Below are 16,388 nucleotides of genomic sequence, written 5' to 3'. Positions count from 1 at the left end.
TATATTGGTTATTTACCATTGCTTGTCTATTAGTCCTGTTCTAGAGTTCCAGAAAGAATACTACATACTTTGCATATTTTTGAGTTATTACCCACCCAAATACTAAAATTACTTTAACATGAATTTCCATGGATTATTGTCTAAAGAGGGGGCCAATTGTTTAGAAAATATAGTAAACTTTGAGTATAAGTAACATTGGAAAAACAGAAAAACAAATCGACTCTCTGTTACACTATTCTAAAAGATAGTGTCATAGCTGAAGTATTGATAGAGCTCCAAGGATATTTTGATGGGCCTTGGAGATTCAGAGATTCCTGCGTATGAGTAAAGTGATATAAATCCAACACCTATTGTTACTACACATTCCTAAAACAGGGAAAATCAACTAAAAACAAAAGTTTGATTTACTTAAATAGTTAACAAAAATTTATTGCAAGAGATATTTTTCACTGAATTTACAGTTTCAAGGAACATGGTACAAAACATAGTGCCATCAGCTTTGTCTAAACGTTAAATAGGTGCAAATACACAAAGATTAAGAAAAACCAAGGGAGCATACTTTACAACATAAATTAGAGTACTATAAATATATTTTATGTACATTATACATACTCTTAAGACATCATTTTAATATACAGCATATATTGTATTGATTTTCAAACTATTCAGTGCTTTAATAATATTATATATCAGAAACTTAGGGATTTATTTGCATCATTACACTTACAGTAAATGATTTCAAACCAATGAGGCCATATATCGGCCAGTTTATTTCCACCAGTTAAATAGCCATGTACCCACATAGATGAACACTTAACGCATATAGCAATAGTTTTCACAAGAGTATTTTTTTCCCATTATGGTGATGGCTAGAAGAGAGGTTGCAAAGGGATGACAGTAGGGTGTGGGGAAAGCAGTGAAGGAAAGAGTGCATGGGGTAAAGATGGGAAAGCCAGATGGCTAGGATGAAGAACGGAAGCTGGAATGATTGGCATCTGAGGAGGAGCAACAAAAGCTGGCTGGTTCCCAGGACAAAGCCTCGGTCCTACTGGTCCTACTGAGAGCTGAGGTAATGAGGTTCTGGTGAGAGCTGGGATTTGGGAAAGAAACTGTTGGTGTGGCTGAAGCACTTTAAAGGTTCCTGCAGCTGCGGCGGCTGCAGCTGCAGCTGCAGCAGCTGCAGCATGCTGCTGCAAAACAGTGTGATGGATAGTGGTTACAGAGGTAGAACATAAGGACTGCTGCAAAGGCAAAGGCTGCAGAGGTGTGCTAGGGGGTGGGAGGGCAGCTGGAGGAAAGGTAAATTTAACCTTGTTGGCCAGCATGTTTGGCTGCAGAATGTGCTGGTAGACCTCACATGGTACATTTTTGAATTTGTCATGGTTTTCTAGTGGGATCAATAATGCTTGCTCTGGTAAAGCTAATGGAGCCAGGATTTGCTCAGCTGTTACAAAAGTATGACCACTGACATGTGCTTCTTTGAATGGTAATGGTGGTTGTGTGTTAAGGATTCCTGAATTATAACGCAGCCATTCAGTTGGTGTCTCATTCATCTTTCCTTGTGGAAGGGCCTCAGCCAGTTCATAATGGCAAAGATAGGATTTAGGCTGTGACTGTCTAAAGTTCCTTTCAATATTAGGCACCTGAAAAGGAATTTGCTTTTCATTAAGATTTATATTCTCACTTCTTTCTTTGTGTTCAAGCAGGGTATTGTCCATTGCTTCTTTTGTTGGGGCACTAGCTACATAGACAGATGTGGTGGGATCATTGGAAACATCTGATAATTCACCAGAAGTGGTCTCCATTTCTAAATGCTCAGTTTCACCATTGGTTTCAGAAGGAAGGAGATTGTTAGGGTGGAAAAACAGTTTGTTTCTTAACTGGTTTGTTTGTTCTGAGTTCCTTTCGATTTTTGCAACTTCTTGCGGCTTCATTTTCTCTTTTTTGTCTTCACTTATTAACCTATCCAGAGGATTTAAGGAAGAATTGCCTTTCATGGGATAATCTGTATTTTCTTTGAGTTCTAAAGTTTCAAATCCGGGGTGGAATCTGCCTCTTTTTCGCCTCCGTTTCTTTTTAGGCTTACAGGGAGCAACTGAACTACTTGGTGGCCTCAAAAATTCTTCTGGTAAATGATTCTGTCGATTTAAACTTTCATCTGAAGAATAAGAATGTGAATGTTGTCTACGTTTTCGATAGAATCTTTCTGATTCATTCATGACAGAATTGTAACCTCTTTTAACAGCCTGATTCTGACTTATGCGTTTCATATCATTTTGAAGAACTAAGCTTCTGTGATCCTGACTACAGCTTGACATTTTGGTTTTCCAACAACAGTAAGTTCTAGAATATGTTAAATTATGTTTCCCAGAATGTATCATTGTTGGATTTGATTGTCCATTTAAAAGTATTGTGTTCTTTTTACGGTGGTTTTTAGAACTGATAGTATCATAAGTGTTGTATTCAGTATTCCATGTTTTACACATTTCTTCATTGTCACTTAAGGATATGGATTCTGATTTGGGCCTTTTATCAAGTAACTGATGTGAGTCTAATAATTGCTCTGCAGCTAAATACTGCTTTTCTGAAATTGGTTCCAATAGATATTTCCCAGCATTTTCAGTGTAACTATTCTCTGCTTCCATTTTGCAGCGAGTTTCTGATTCTTTGGTTTTCTCCATATGATGATGCTGACATAACTTTTTTCTTTTTTTCTTTCTTCTACTTTTATGGAACCAGTATTCATGAGTCTCTTTCAACCTTATTTTGTTGTATTTTTCATCTAGAGTGTCCTGTTTTATTTGACTTTTAGTAAAATTATACTTTTCTGTTTCTCTGATCTTACAGGAAATGTTTTTATACCTCTGACCCATGCTCTCATTTTTTCCAGAATCACAACTACTGGTGAGAATATCATCAGCCAAAAGAGGAATGACTTGGGTGCATTTATTTTTGCTACTTCCAATTTCATAATCAGTGAGTCCTTCTGTAGATACATCCTTGCAATCTGAAAGTGGTCCCATGCAAATGTCTTCCTGCTTCTGCTGAGAACAAAGATCTTTTAAGTCTGGCTTATTTTTATCTAGATTATTATTTACTTTAGTAGACTTGAAGTCAAAACATAGAGGATTACAGCTATAGGAAATTGATGGTTTAGTAGTTGTATAAACCAGCATTTCTGATGGCCACTGAAGAACTGTGGATCTGTGTTTGTTAAGGACAGGTACAAATGGCTCACATTGTCTTTTGCAGAAATTTGTTTTCTTATGTACAGTTATGTTAACCTCTTCAGTATTTGAAGGGGCCAATGTCTCGGGACCATTTTTATTTTCAACCTCAGTTGTGGATGCCTCGTTATGCTTAACATTTTCCTCTGTGGTAGCTTGCACAGATATGCAATCATTAGACATGTTAAGAAATGTGGATTTATTTCCTAACAACTCAGAACTATTACCACTAACAGGTATGTCTTCATTAATAACAACACTCTCCAGTGGTATTTGGTCTGCTAATGGGACTGAATTTTGACAATTATCTGCATCAGAAGATAACTGAAGTTGGAGCTTGCAAAATGAAGGTAATAATAATGCATCTTTTTCACTAGAGACTTCTTTTATCTCTTGAGTTTGAACAATTTCTTTGTCTGTGCACATTGCCTCTGGTGGATGAAAAGAGTTAGTTTTCTCCTCAGAACTCAAAAGCACATCTGTTGGTGAAGATAGTTGAAGATGACAAGCACTGGGGACAAATCTACTTTTTCTGCTAAATCCTTTTCCCACTGAGGCATCATCACTGTATTCAGAGAAGGCTGCAGCTGAGGACTCTAGCTTCACGGACGCTTTCTTTGGAAATGCAAAAGAAAAGCCTATTTTGTGTCTGTGAATCCCCTGGGCTTGATCCCCAACTTGGTTATTTTTTGCTGTATAATTATTTGCACTTTCTGGATCTTCAGCAACAGTGGTAGCATCTTTAGTATTCTCTTCACTATGAATCAAAGTATATTTGAAATCTTGCTGGTTATTAACTGAATCCACAACAACTCGTTGGGAAATTTCATTACAGTTTTCTCTCACAGTAACAGTTGTTGATTTGAACATGGGGCCACTTCCAGGAGCACTAGAGAAAGAAACAGAAGCATGTGTTAAATAGCACACTTTTGAGAAAAAAAAATAGTCAAAAATTTTCATCTTTAAAAAGTCATTATAATATTGTTTCAACTTTTTAAATCTTTGTGACAGAATTGCCTTCATATGGTGTAAGTACTTTCCATGGTGCCACAATATCATTTATTTGTTGGTTACTGTTTGGAATAACTTGGAAATGTTGTCCTGAAGTTGCTTTTATAGATGTTAAGAGCAATGTTGAGGATATGCTCTTAACCAGTGCTATCTGACCAAAATTTTCTACCTTCATGGCCTCCTCCGTGATATTTTGAAGTGTTGTGTTGTCTAAAGTAAAATTACTTTTGATTCACAAATACTTAATATCATTGATGCTATACGGTAAATATGATGAAAGTTCTAAACAAAACCCTTAATCATGACTGCAGAAAATCTGGGAATTCAGTTGAACAATTCAATTTACCCAGCATTCACCAAGAGTCTACTATAGCCCAACTGGTATGGGCAAAGGTAACTAAGAGATAGTACTAGCTTTATGAGAGCTTTGACTCTTTTGAAATTGTTAGTCTCAATATTTAAAATTATCCTGAAGTTATACATTATATCATAACATGCAGTAAATGCAGGATAAAAGACAATTCACTTAAAATATAACTTATTTGGAATTACAGTACACTGTAGTGAGTTCTGATGAAAAGAACTATACTGACAAATGCATAAATATGAGAAACCCTAAACCTTATCCTTAACAGAAATGTGTGTGAAGAAAATTCCTGCTATTCTAAAAATTCAGTGTTTTAAATATTATTAGTAGACAAGAAATTTTAGTTGGACATTTTCTTTATCTAACCACTAACACAATGTATTGCTTCATCGTTTTATCTGCTAAGTAACATAATGACTTTCTTTTCCCATCTTTTGAAGAACAAAATTAATGGGAAAATCATGTATGTGTGACTGTGTGTACATATAATGTAAAATATGTGCTTTATACTGAGGATAATAATTTAAATAAACAGTATTGCTTTTTGTGTATATCATTATTAGCTCTAGTTCACTTAATATATCATAATTTATATTTGCAAATGCTATTTATAGAGTGTTAAGTTACATAGGTTCCATGATTCTCTATAGTTAAAATTTGTGTAATTTTTTATTCATTACCACAAAAAGTAAACATATCTGATTGGTGTAACTGAACAGCAGTAACATCTGTTTTTAACAGTTGCATGTAGGATTCTAAATACATATACATTTTATTTTGGTTTTTACAAATTTGGCATCCCTAACAATGTTTCGATATGTCAATGTATCCCATAACATTATTCAGCAAAAAGTAGATTTGGAATGAAATAATTTTGATATAGACAATAATAAGAGAGGCTTTATTTATTGGAGAAACAAAGACTACTTTTAAAAAGTCTTCTTTTAATAACTTTGCCCTGGCTTGAGTTGTAAAGTCTGAATTACAACACTGTTCACACCTAATAGCTGCTCACTGTTAGAAGCAGATCAAAGTTTAAAAGTTGTGAACCTCTAACAGCCCAGTTAGAGTTTATTCACAGCACACTAATGTTGGTCTGCTTCTCAAGCGAAATTCTTATCCTTTTTTAGAAAAAGAATCTTAAACATAATTTTAAATAGAAGTTCTCCAAATTTTCATTTTAAAAAGTATCTCTAAAACTCTTTTTGTTAAAAGGGTCATAAGATACTGCCTTGCTGTCTTCCTCAATCAAATGTTTGAGTATCACCAAGAAATGGGGTAGCTTTCAACTAAGATAGCTTAAATAATAACATAAAGTTTATTTTTTAATCCAAAATTACAGTAATTTTTGCTTTTTATTGAAATGTGCATTAAACAGGTGTTTGCATAAAATTCTAATTCAAATTACTGTTTACAGCCTACAGAAGGCCATGAAAACATGTGTGCCTTATTCTGGGTACAGTAATAAATAGATTTGTGCCCTTTATTTCTGACTCCTCCTATACCCCTTTTTTGGTCATGTTTTAAGAAAACTTACAATTTCATTGGATACTCACCATACAGTTTCCTTTCTTAGCTCAGCCAGCTTGTGCAGGCGTTGGAGTGCCTTTTCCTGTTTTCTTTCATCTTTCCTGGATTTAGATGCTACATTTCGAGCAAATTCCCTTTGTTTCAGTTCCTTGAGCCTCTGTTAAAAAAAGTTGGAAATGATTAATTGTATTTTGGTCTATTGCAGTTTTAAAGTTTCATTTTTATTGTTGAAATTTTCCAATGCATCATCTTTGACCTTGTCGAGAGGTAAACACAACATTCATGACAATCCACTTCTAACAAAAATATTTTCTTGCATTTTGGCTTATGAAAAAGCCAAAGCATATTATTACATCATAGTGAAATTTATATCTATGCCTTAGGCAAATTGTAATTGAAAACTTTAATCTCTTCTTATTGATCATTTCCTGCTGTTTCTCTGCGTAATTCAGATGAAGCATTCATGTCTTATAAACCCCAAATTTACAAAAAAATTCAACTTGCTTATTGCTTATGTATTTCAGTTATATATAATACCATTTTCTTATATTTTGATGTACAGTATATTAGAAAGTTATCTGGTCCTTTGTGTGTGTGTGTGTGTGTGTGTGTGTGTGTTTAAGTGAAAAGTTTATTAGGAAAGTAAATAAATAAAGAGTGGCTACTCCGTAGGCAGAGCAGTCCTTTTTGTGTGTTCTGAGAGCACATTATTTATGTTAATCCATAAGACAAATGATCTCTCCTGATGTGGTTTAATCCCTTCTCTCAAACATCAGGCACGTTTCCAGAATAATTCAAGATATTGGAAGAAAATTAGTACTGTTTTTCTAGAAATTCTTACTACATTGGGTATTATCTTTCATCTGTGTTAAAGAAGTTCATTTTCTGGGTTGATGGCAAGAAAAACAGCATGCCAACTCGAACATAATTGATAAATAGCTGTGTGTGTGGTATAATTTTGGAGACATCAAAGTTGTCTTGTGCCCCAAATATTTTCACTATGTACTTTCATGATGTGTACAGTTATTAAAAATAATAAAAGTACTATTTTCCCTAATGGTTCATGTTATTATGCAATTGTAATATGTCAGAATCTTGAGTACGACTCACTTATACTAGCGATATAATGCGGCTGTGTCCCCACCCAAATCTCATCTTGAATTGTAGCATCCATAATTCCCACGTGTAGTGCGAAGTACCCAGTGGGAGGTAATTGAATCATGGGGGTGGGTCTTTCCCATACTGTTATTGTGATAGTGAATGAGTCTCATGAGATCTGATGGTTTTATAAAGAGGAGTTTCCTTGCACATGCTGTCTTGCCTGCCTCCATGTAAGACGTGACTTTGCTCCTCCTTCGCCTTCCAACAAGATTGTAAGGCCTTTCTAGCCATGTGTAACTGTGAGTCAATTAAACCTCTTTCCTTTATACATTACCCAATCTCAGATGTGTCTTTATTGGCAGCATGAGAACTAACTAATACGGTAAATTGGTGCTGGGTAGTGGGGTGCTGCTGTAAAGATACCTGAAAATGTGGAAGTGACTTTGGAACTGGGTAACAGGCAGAGGTTGGAACAGTGTGGAGGGCTTAGAAGACAGGAAGATATGAGAAAGTTTGAAACCTCTTAGAGACTTGTCAAATGGCTTAGACCAAAATTCTGATAGTGATATGGATAATAAAGTCCAGGCTGAGGTGGTCTCAGATGGAGATGAGGAACTCATTGGGAACTGGAATAAATGTTACTCTTGTTATGCTTTAGCAAAAAGACTGATGACATTTTGCCCCTGCCCTAGAGATTTGTGAAACTTTTTGGAAGAAATTTCTAAGCAGCAAAGCATGCAAGAGGTGAGTTAGGGGCTGTTAAAAGCATTCAGTTTTATGTAATCACAAAGTTATTGTTTGGAATTAGAACTTATGTTTAAAAGGGAGGCAGAACATAAAAGTGGAAAATTTGCAGCCTGATGATGCGATAGAAAAGAAAAACCTATTTTCTGAGGAGAAATTCAAGCTGGCTGTGGAAATTTGTGTAAGTAACAAGAAGCCAAATGTTAATGACCAAGACATTGGGGAAAAATGTCTCCAAGGCATGTCAGGTTTCTTCACAGCAGCCTGTCCCATCACAGGCCCAGAGGACTGGGAGGAAAAAATGGTTTTGTGGGCCAGACCCAGAGCCTTGCCGCTTTGTGCAGTCTCAGGACTTACTGCCTTGCATCCTAGCCATGGATAAAAGGGGCCAATGTACAGCTTAGGCCATTGCTTCAGAGGGTGCAAGCCCGAAGCCTTGGTGGCTTACACATGGTGTTGAGCCTGTGGCTGCACCCAATTCAAGAATCAAGGTTTGGGAACCTCTGCCTAGATTTCACAGGATGTATGAAAATGCCTGATGTCCAGGCAGAGGTGTGCTGTGGGGCAGAGCCCTCATGGAGAACCTCTGCTAAGGCTGTGCAGAAGGGAAATGTGGGTGGGATCCCCCACATAGAGTCCCCACTTGGGCACTGCTTAGTGGAGCTGTGAGAAGATGGCCACTGTCCTCCAGACAGCAGAATGGTAGATCCACCAACAGCTTATACCATGTGCCTGGAAAAACCACAGACACTCAACACCAGCTCATGAAAGCAGCCAGGAAGAGGTCTTTCCTGTGCTGTTCTAGTGATAGTGAACAAGTCTCATGAGATCCAGTGGTTTTATAATGGGAAGATCCCCTGCACAAGCTCTCTTGCCTGCCACCACATAAGACATGACTTTGCTCTTCCTTCACCTTCCACCATGATTGTGAGGACTCCCCAGCCATGTGGAACTGTGAGTCAAACCTCTTTACTTTATAAATTTCCCAGTTTCTGATATGTCTTTATTAGCAGCATGAGAATGAACTAATACCACTAGTTACATTTTAAAAAACTAATTGGATAAAGTTTTAATAAATACCATATACATATGCATTTATGTGTACCAGGAGATTAGAACAATACCTGGTCTATAAAATTTCTGTTCCATAAATATTTTTAAATTATTGTGTAACTGATTTAGATCCTCCAAATTATAAATGTTCCATCTATCTTAAAAAGTTCATCACTATGAATAAATAACAGTAGGCTCCTAATGATTCTGGATTGTAAATCTGAATTTCCCCAACATAGCATGAGGTAGCTCAAATGACATATAACACTGACATAGTTTAAGCTTAAAATGATCTCTAATATTTAAATTGACATGATTTATAGAAAGTGTCCTTCTATGTGTATATATCTATATATTTTTGAATTTACACAAAGATATTTCAAGAATGTTCATTTGCACTGACATATTTGTGTAGGATAAGACTTTCCAGAGTAGAATTTAGATGAAAGATAAATCATGTCATAAATGTCTCAATTGTATAGATATTTCCCAGAAAGCAAAACTTTGAAATCATTTCCTTAATATGACTATTAAAATGGCTATAATTTTATCATATGCATTAAATTATTAATTGCTTTTCATAAAACAGGTGTAGAATTACAGTATAACAGGTCAAAAATATTTTGCTCATAAATTTTAGGTATACAGGGTCTTGGTCACTTTTGTTTCTTAAAAACTTAAAGTAATATCAAGACTCATTCAACAGATAATTATTGAGCACTAGCAGCAGTCACTCTGTTAAATGGCTGAGATTTTTTTGTTAATTAAAGAAAATATTTTTACTTTCATTGTGTGTTTCTATGAGTGTATATGTGGGCAAGTGTTGTGTATTTATGTGTATTTTACAGAAATAAGGATTGAACATACACATTAAGAGATAACAGCAATCACTGGTTGGATTATGCTTACAGTGCCATGTATGAAGAGAGAGAAGTGCTCAAGAAAATCCTAAATACAGCTACTTGGTAAAAGTGATATCTGTGCTGGGTTTTGAGGAATACAAATATTAACTAGAAAAAAAGGGTTGGATGTTGGGGATGAGAGTGTGTATCAGGGACCATGAACAACTTCGTACAAACACAAGAATCTAAGTTTTCTACAATAAGATGTAAAAGAAGTAAAATACCAGGTGAAATAAAGCAAGAAAGAGTTTTAATAACAGAGCTAATCAGCAAATAATCTTTGATTATTAGTTATAAATAGCTTTATTCCAAGAAGTACAGATAATTTATTTCCTACTGGTTCTTTAGAAAAGCTCTAGTCAACAAACCAAAAAGATAGACTTTACTGTTTTTAATAAAATCTTTAGTATAAAAGTTAATTGTTATTACATACTCACACATACACACACACACATATATAAACATATATAATACATAAAATACATGTAATAATGATTAAAAATAGTGGTTTTAAATTTCATTGGTAAGATAAAAGTGCAATGCTTCTAATGAAAAACAAATGAATGAAAAACAAACCGTATTTTCCAAAGAAAGCACGCAAAATGCCAGGACTTTCACTATTTACTGTTTCAAAGTAACCATTGAGGTTTAGAAATAATTGGATTTCATTGACATAATCATTGAACATTGAGGAGTCAGTCAATTATTATTAAATGCCAATACTGTTGTTATTTGTAATATAAGTGACTGACAGACATGGCTGGAAGCAGCTCCAGATTTAGATAACTGTGCCTATTTAAAACGTAAATTTAAAGAGGAGAGGCTAGATGGTAGAATAGAAGGCTTCACCAATCATCTTCCCCCACCCCGCAAGGATAACAATTTATCTACACAAAAAAGCCACCTTCATAAGAACCAAAAATGAAGTGAGCATTCACAGTACCTGGGTTTAACTTCATTTCACTTAAAGAGGCACTGAAGAAGTAAGACAAACAGTCTTGAATAGCCAATGCCTCCCTTCTCCCAACCCCCAGAAGTGGCCATTCTGCATGGAGAGAAAAATCTGCACACTTGGGAGAGTGAGAGAGAAACAATTGTGAGACATTATGTTGAACTCAGTGCTTTCCTGCCACAACAGAAAGCAAAATCGAACTGAACTCAGCTGATGCTCACCTATGGAGGTAGTATTTAAACCAGCCCTAGCCAGAGGGTGGAGCATCCCAGCAGTTGGAACTTGAGTTCCTGCAAGCCTTGCCACCTTGGGCCAGAGTGCTCTGGGGCTCTAAATAAAGTTCAGCTTTATTTATTTCAGCTTTATTTATTCAACTCGTGGCAGTCTAGACTGCAACTCCTAGGCAAGTCCTATTGCTGAACTTGGCTCAGAGTCAGTAGTCTGGAGGGGCACATAACAAACTGAATAACAGTTTGGCTAAGGGAAGGCTGATGCCACTCCTCCCCCTCCCCTAACCCCAGGCTGCAGAGCTCATGCCTCCAAAAAGATCCTTTCATTCTACTTGAAGAGAGATAGGGGAGGGGAGGGGAGGGGAGAGGAGGGGAGAGGAGGGGAGGAGAGGTGAGAGAAGAGTGGGGAGGACTTTGTCTTGCATCTTAGATACCATCTCAGTCACTGCAGAAAAGAGTACCAGTCAGAGTCGTGAAACCCTCTTTCCAGGTCCCAGCTCCAGGAAAACATTTCTAAACACACCCTGGGCTAGAAAGAAACTTACTGTCTTGAAGGCAAGGACCTAGTTTTGGCAGAATTGACAACTTGCTAACTGAAGAGCCCTTGGGTCCTGAATAACCAGCAGCAACACCCAGGTAGTACTCTGTGGGCCTCGTGTGAGACTCTGTGACTTTCTGGCTTCCAGTGAAACTCTCAGCACATTCCCAGTTGTGGTGGATATGGGGAGAGACTTCCTCTTGAGAAAAGTAGAGAGAAGGAAAGGGGACTTTTTTTTTGCATCTTAGATACAAGCTCTGCCACAGGGAGATAGAGCACCAGATGATCTCTTGGGGTCCCTGAATCCAGGATTTGGCTTTTGCATGGCATTTCTGGATCTGCCTTGGGCTAGAGGGGAACCCACTGCCCTGAAGGTTGAGCCCCAGGCCAGGCAGTATTCACCACAAGCTGAACGAAGAGCTTCTGACCCTTAAGGAAATATCAGCAGTAGCCTGATAGTTTTCCCTATGGGCCTGTGGTGGTAGTGACAATGGGGTGAGGCTCCTCCGCCTTAGGAAATGGGAGGGATAAGTGGGAAGGACACATCTTGTGGTTTGAGTGCCAGCTCAGCCACAGTACAATGGAACACCAGTTAGACTTCTAAGGTTTTTGATTCTGGACCCTGGCTTTAAGACATAACCTCTGGACCCACCTGGGGCCTGAAGGAACTTCATTCCCTAAAGAGAAGGACATAGGCCACTAGCCATTAGTAAAGCCCCAGGGCTTTGAGAGAAGAGGAGCCAGGTAGTGGCTACAGCAGGCTTTGGGTAAGACCCAATGCTGTGCTGGCTTCAGGTCTGACCTAGTGCAATCCTAGTGGTGGTGGCCACAGGGGTGTTTATGACACTCCACCCCTAGTTCCAGCCAGCTCAGAACTGAGAGAGAGACTCCATTTGTTTGGAAGAAAGTAAGGGAAAAGAACAGGAGTCTCTGTCTGGTAATCCAGGTAATTCTTTTGGATCTTGTCCAAGACCTTGGAGGTGGTATCTCTGAATCTACAAGAGCCACAGAAATACTGGGCTTGGGGTGCCCCTGAATGCAGATACAGCTTAGTTCACAAATACAGTCCTTTCGGACCTGAAAAAACCTTCTAAAAGTATAGGTACAAACAAGCCCAAACTGCGAAGACTACAATAAACACCTAACTCTTCAATGACCGGACACGGACAGATATTCCTAAGTATTAAGACCATCCAGGAAAACATGATCTCATCAAAGGAACTAAATAAGACATGATGGGAGGAGCCAAGATGGCCGAATAGGAACAGCTCCAATCTACAGCTCCCAGCGTGAGCGACGCAGAAGACGGGTGATTTCTGCATTTCCATCTGAGGTACCGGGTTCATCTCACTAGGGAGTACCAGACAGTGGGGGCAGGTCAGTGGGTGAGTGCACCGTGCGCCAGCCGAAGCAGGGGTGAGGCATTGCCTCACTCGGGAAGCACAAGGGGTCAGGGAGTTCCCTTTCCAGGGGTGACAGACGGCACCTGGAAAATCGGGCCACTCCCACCCGAATACTGTGCTTTTCCGACAGGCTTAGGAAACGGTGCCCCAGGAGATTATAGCCCGCACCTGGCTCAGAGGGTCCTACGCCCACGGAATCTCGCTGTTTGCTAGCACAGCAGTCTGAGATCAAACAGCAAGTCGGCAGCGAGGCTGGGGGAGGGGCGCCCACCATTGCCCAGGCTTCCTTAGGTAAACAAAGCAGCCGGGAAGCTTGAACTGGGTGGACCCCACCACAGCTCAAGGAGGCCTGCCTGCCTCTGTAGGCTCCACCTCTGGGGGCAGGGCACAGACAAACAAAAAGACAGCAGTAACCTCTGCAGACTTAAATGTCCCTGTCTGACAGCTTTAAGGAGAGCAGTGGTTCTCCCAGCACGCAGCTGGAGATCTGAGAACGGGCTGACTGCCTCCTCAAGTGGGTCCCTGACCCCTGACCCCAGAGCAGCCTAACTGGGAGGCACCCCCCAGCAGGGGCAGACTGACACCTCACAGGGCCGGCCAGGTACTCCAACAGACCTGCAGCTGAAGGTCCTGTATGTTAGAAGGAAAACTAACAGAAAGGACATCCACACCAAAAACCCATCTGTACATCACCATCATCAAAGACCAAAAGTAGATAAAACCACAAAGATGGGGAAAAAACAGAGCAGAAAAACTGGAAACTCTAAAAAGCAGAGTACCTCTCCTCCTCCAAAGGAACGCAGTTCCTCACCAGCAATGGAACAAAGCTGGACAGAGAATGACTTTGACGAGCTGAGAGAAGAAGGCTTCAGAAGATCAAATTACTCCGAGCTATGGGAGGATATTCAAACCAAAGGCAAAGAAGTTGAAAACTTTGAAAAAAATTTAGAAGAATGTATAACTAGAATAACCAATACAGAGAAGTGCTTAAAGGAGCCGATGGGGCTAAAAACCAAGGCTCCAGAACTACGCGAAGAATGCAGAAGACTCAGGAGCCGATGCGATCAAATGGAAGAAAGGGTGTCAGCCCTGGAAGATGAAATGAATGAAATGAAGTGAGAAGGGAAGTTTAGAGAAAAAAGAATAAAAAGAAATGAGCAAAGCCTCCAAGAAATGTGGGACTATGTGAAAAGACCAAATCTACGTCTGATTGGTGTACCTGAAAGTGAAGGGGAGAATGGAAACAAGTTGGATAACACTCTGCAGGATATTATCCAGGAGAACTTCCCCAATCTAGCAAGGCAGGCCAACATTCAGATTCAGGAAATACAGAGAACGCCACAAAGATACTCCTCGAGAAGAGCAACTCCAAGACACATAATTGTCAGATTCACCAAAGTTGAAATGAAGGAAAAAATGTTAAGGGCAGCCAGAGAGAAAGGTCGGGTTACCATCAAAGGGAAGCCCATCAGACTAACGGCGGATCTCTCGGCAGAAACCCTACAAGCCAGAAGAGAGTGGGGGCCAATATTCAACATTCTTAGAGAAAAGAATTTTCAACCCAGAATTTCATATCCAGCCAAACTAAGCTTCATAAGTGAAGGAGAAATAAAATACTTTACAGACAAGCAAATGCTGAGAGATTTTGTCACCACCAGGCCTGCCCTAAAAGAGCTCCTGAAGGAAGCCCTAAACATGGAAAGGCACAACTGGTACCAGCCACTGCAAAATCATGCCAAAATGTAAAGACCATTGAGACTAGGAAGAGACTGCATCAACTAACAAGCAAAATAACCAGCTAACATCATAATGACAGGATCAAATTCACACATAACAATATTAACCTTAAATTTAAATGGACTAAATGCTCCAATTAAAAGACACAGACTGGCAAATTGGATAAAGAGTCAAGACCCATCAGTGTGCTGTATTCAGGAAACCCGTCTCACGTGCAGAGACACACATAGGCTCAAAATAAAAGGATGGAGGAAGATCTACCAAGCAAATGGAAAACAAAAAAAGGCAGGGGTTGCAATCCTAGTCTCTGATAAAACAGACTTTAAACCAACAAAGATCAAAAGAGACGAAGGCCATTACATAATGGTAAAGGGATTAATTCAACAAGAAGAGCTAACTATCCTAAATATATATGCACCCAATACAGGGGCACCCAGATCCGTAAAGCAAGTCCTGAGTGACCTACAAAGAGACTTAGACTCCCACACATTAATAATGGGAGACTTTAACACCCCACTGTCAACATTAGACAGATCAACCAGACAGAAAGTCAACAAGGATACCCAGGAATTGAACTCAGCTCTGCACCAAGTGGACCTAATAGACATCTACAGAACTCTCCACCCCAAATCAACAGAATATACATTTTTTTCAGCACCACACCACACGTATTCCAAAATTGACCACATAGTTGGAAGTAAAGCTCTCCTCAATAAATGTAAAAGAACAGAAATTGTAACAAACTGTCTCTCAGATCACAGTGCAATCAAGCTAGGACTCAGGATTAAGAATCTCACTCAAAACCGCTCAACTACGTGGAAACTGAACAACCTGCTCCTGAATGACTACTGGGTACATAACGAAATGAAGGCAGAAATAAAGATGTTCTTTGAAACCAACGAGAACCAAGACACAACATACCAGAATCTCTGGGATGCATTCAAAGCAGTGTGTAGAGGGAAATTTATAGCACTAAATGCCCACAAGAGAAAGCAGGAAAGATCCAAAATTGACACCTAACATCACAATTAAAAGAACTAGAAAAGCAAGAGCAAACACATTCAAAAGCTAGCAGAAGGCAAGAAATAACTAAAATCAGAGCACAACTGAAGGAAATAGAGACACAAAAAACCCTTCAAAAAATTAATGAATCCAGGAGCTGGTTTTTTGAAAGGATCAACAAAATTGATAGACCGCTAGCAAGATTAATAAAGAGAAAAAGAGAGAAGAATCAAATAGATGCAATAAAAAATGATAAAGGGGATATCACCACCGATCCCACAGAAATACAAACTACCATCAGAGAATATTACAAACACCTCTACGCAAATAAACTAGAAAATCTAGAAGAAATGGATAAATTCCTCAACACATACACCCTCCCAAGACTAAACCAGGAAGCAGTTGAATCTCTGAATAGACCAATAACAGGAGCTGAAATTGTGGCAATAATCAATAGCTTACGAACCAAAAAGAGTCCAGGACCAGATGGGTTCACAGCCGAATTATACCAGAGGCACAAGGAGGAGCTGGTACCATTCCTTCTGAAACTATTCCAATCAATAGAAAAAGAGGGAATCCTCCCTAACTCAT

At 38.8% G+C, this 16,388-nt stretch overlaps 1 protein-coding gene across 1 annotated transcript in view; it reads right to left on the bottom strand.

The window, feature by feature from the left end:
- Positions 1-413: 413 nt before the first annotated feature.
- Positions 414-16,388, bottom strand: part of ZNF804A (zinc finger protein 804A) — a 357,832-nt gene continuing 341,857 nt past the window's right edge. The window contains exons 3-4 of the mRNA XM_009237889.4: positions 6,162-6,292; positions 414-4,116 (exon numbers count right to left, since the gene is read on the bottom strand). Of these exons, the coding sequence (XP_009236164.3) occupies positions 870-4,116; positions 6,162-6,292 (3,378 nt within the window). The 3' untranslated portion in view covers positions 414-869. The remainder of the gene's footprint in view (positions 4,117-6,161; positions 6,293-16,388) is intronic.

The sequence above is a fragment of the Pongo abelii genome, chromosome 11, assembly GCF_028885655.2.
Source record: "Pongo abelii isolate AG06213 chromosome 11, NHGRI_mPonAbe1-v2.0_pri, whole genome shotgun sequence".
Classification (NCBI taxonomy): Eukaryota; Metazoa; Chordata; class Mammalia; order Primates; family Hominidae; genus Pongo; species Pongo abelii.
Note: the sequence above shows the minus strand (reverse complement) of the source record. Positions and strands in the feature narration are given on the sequence as shown.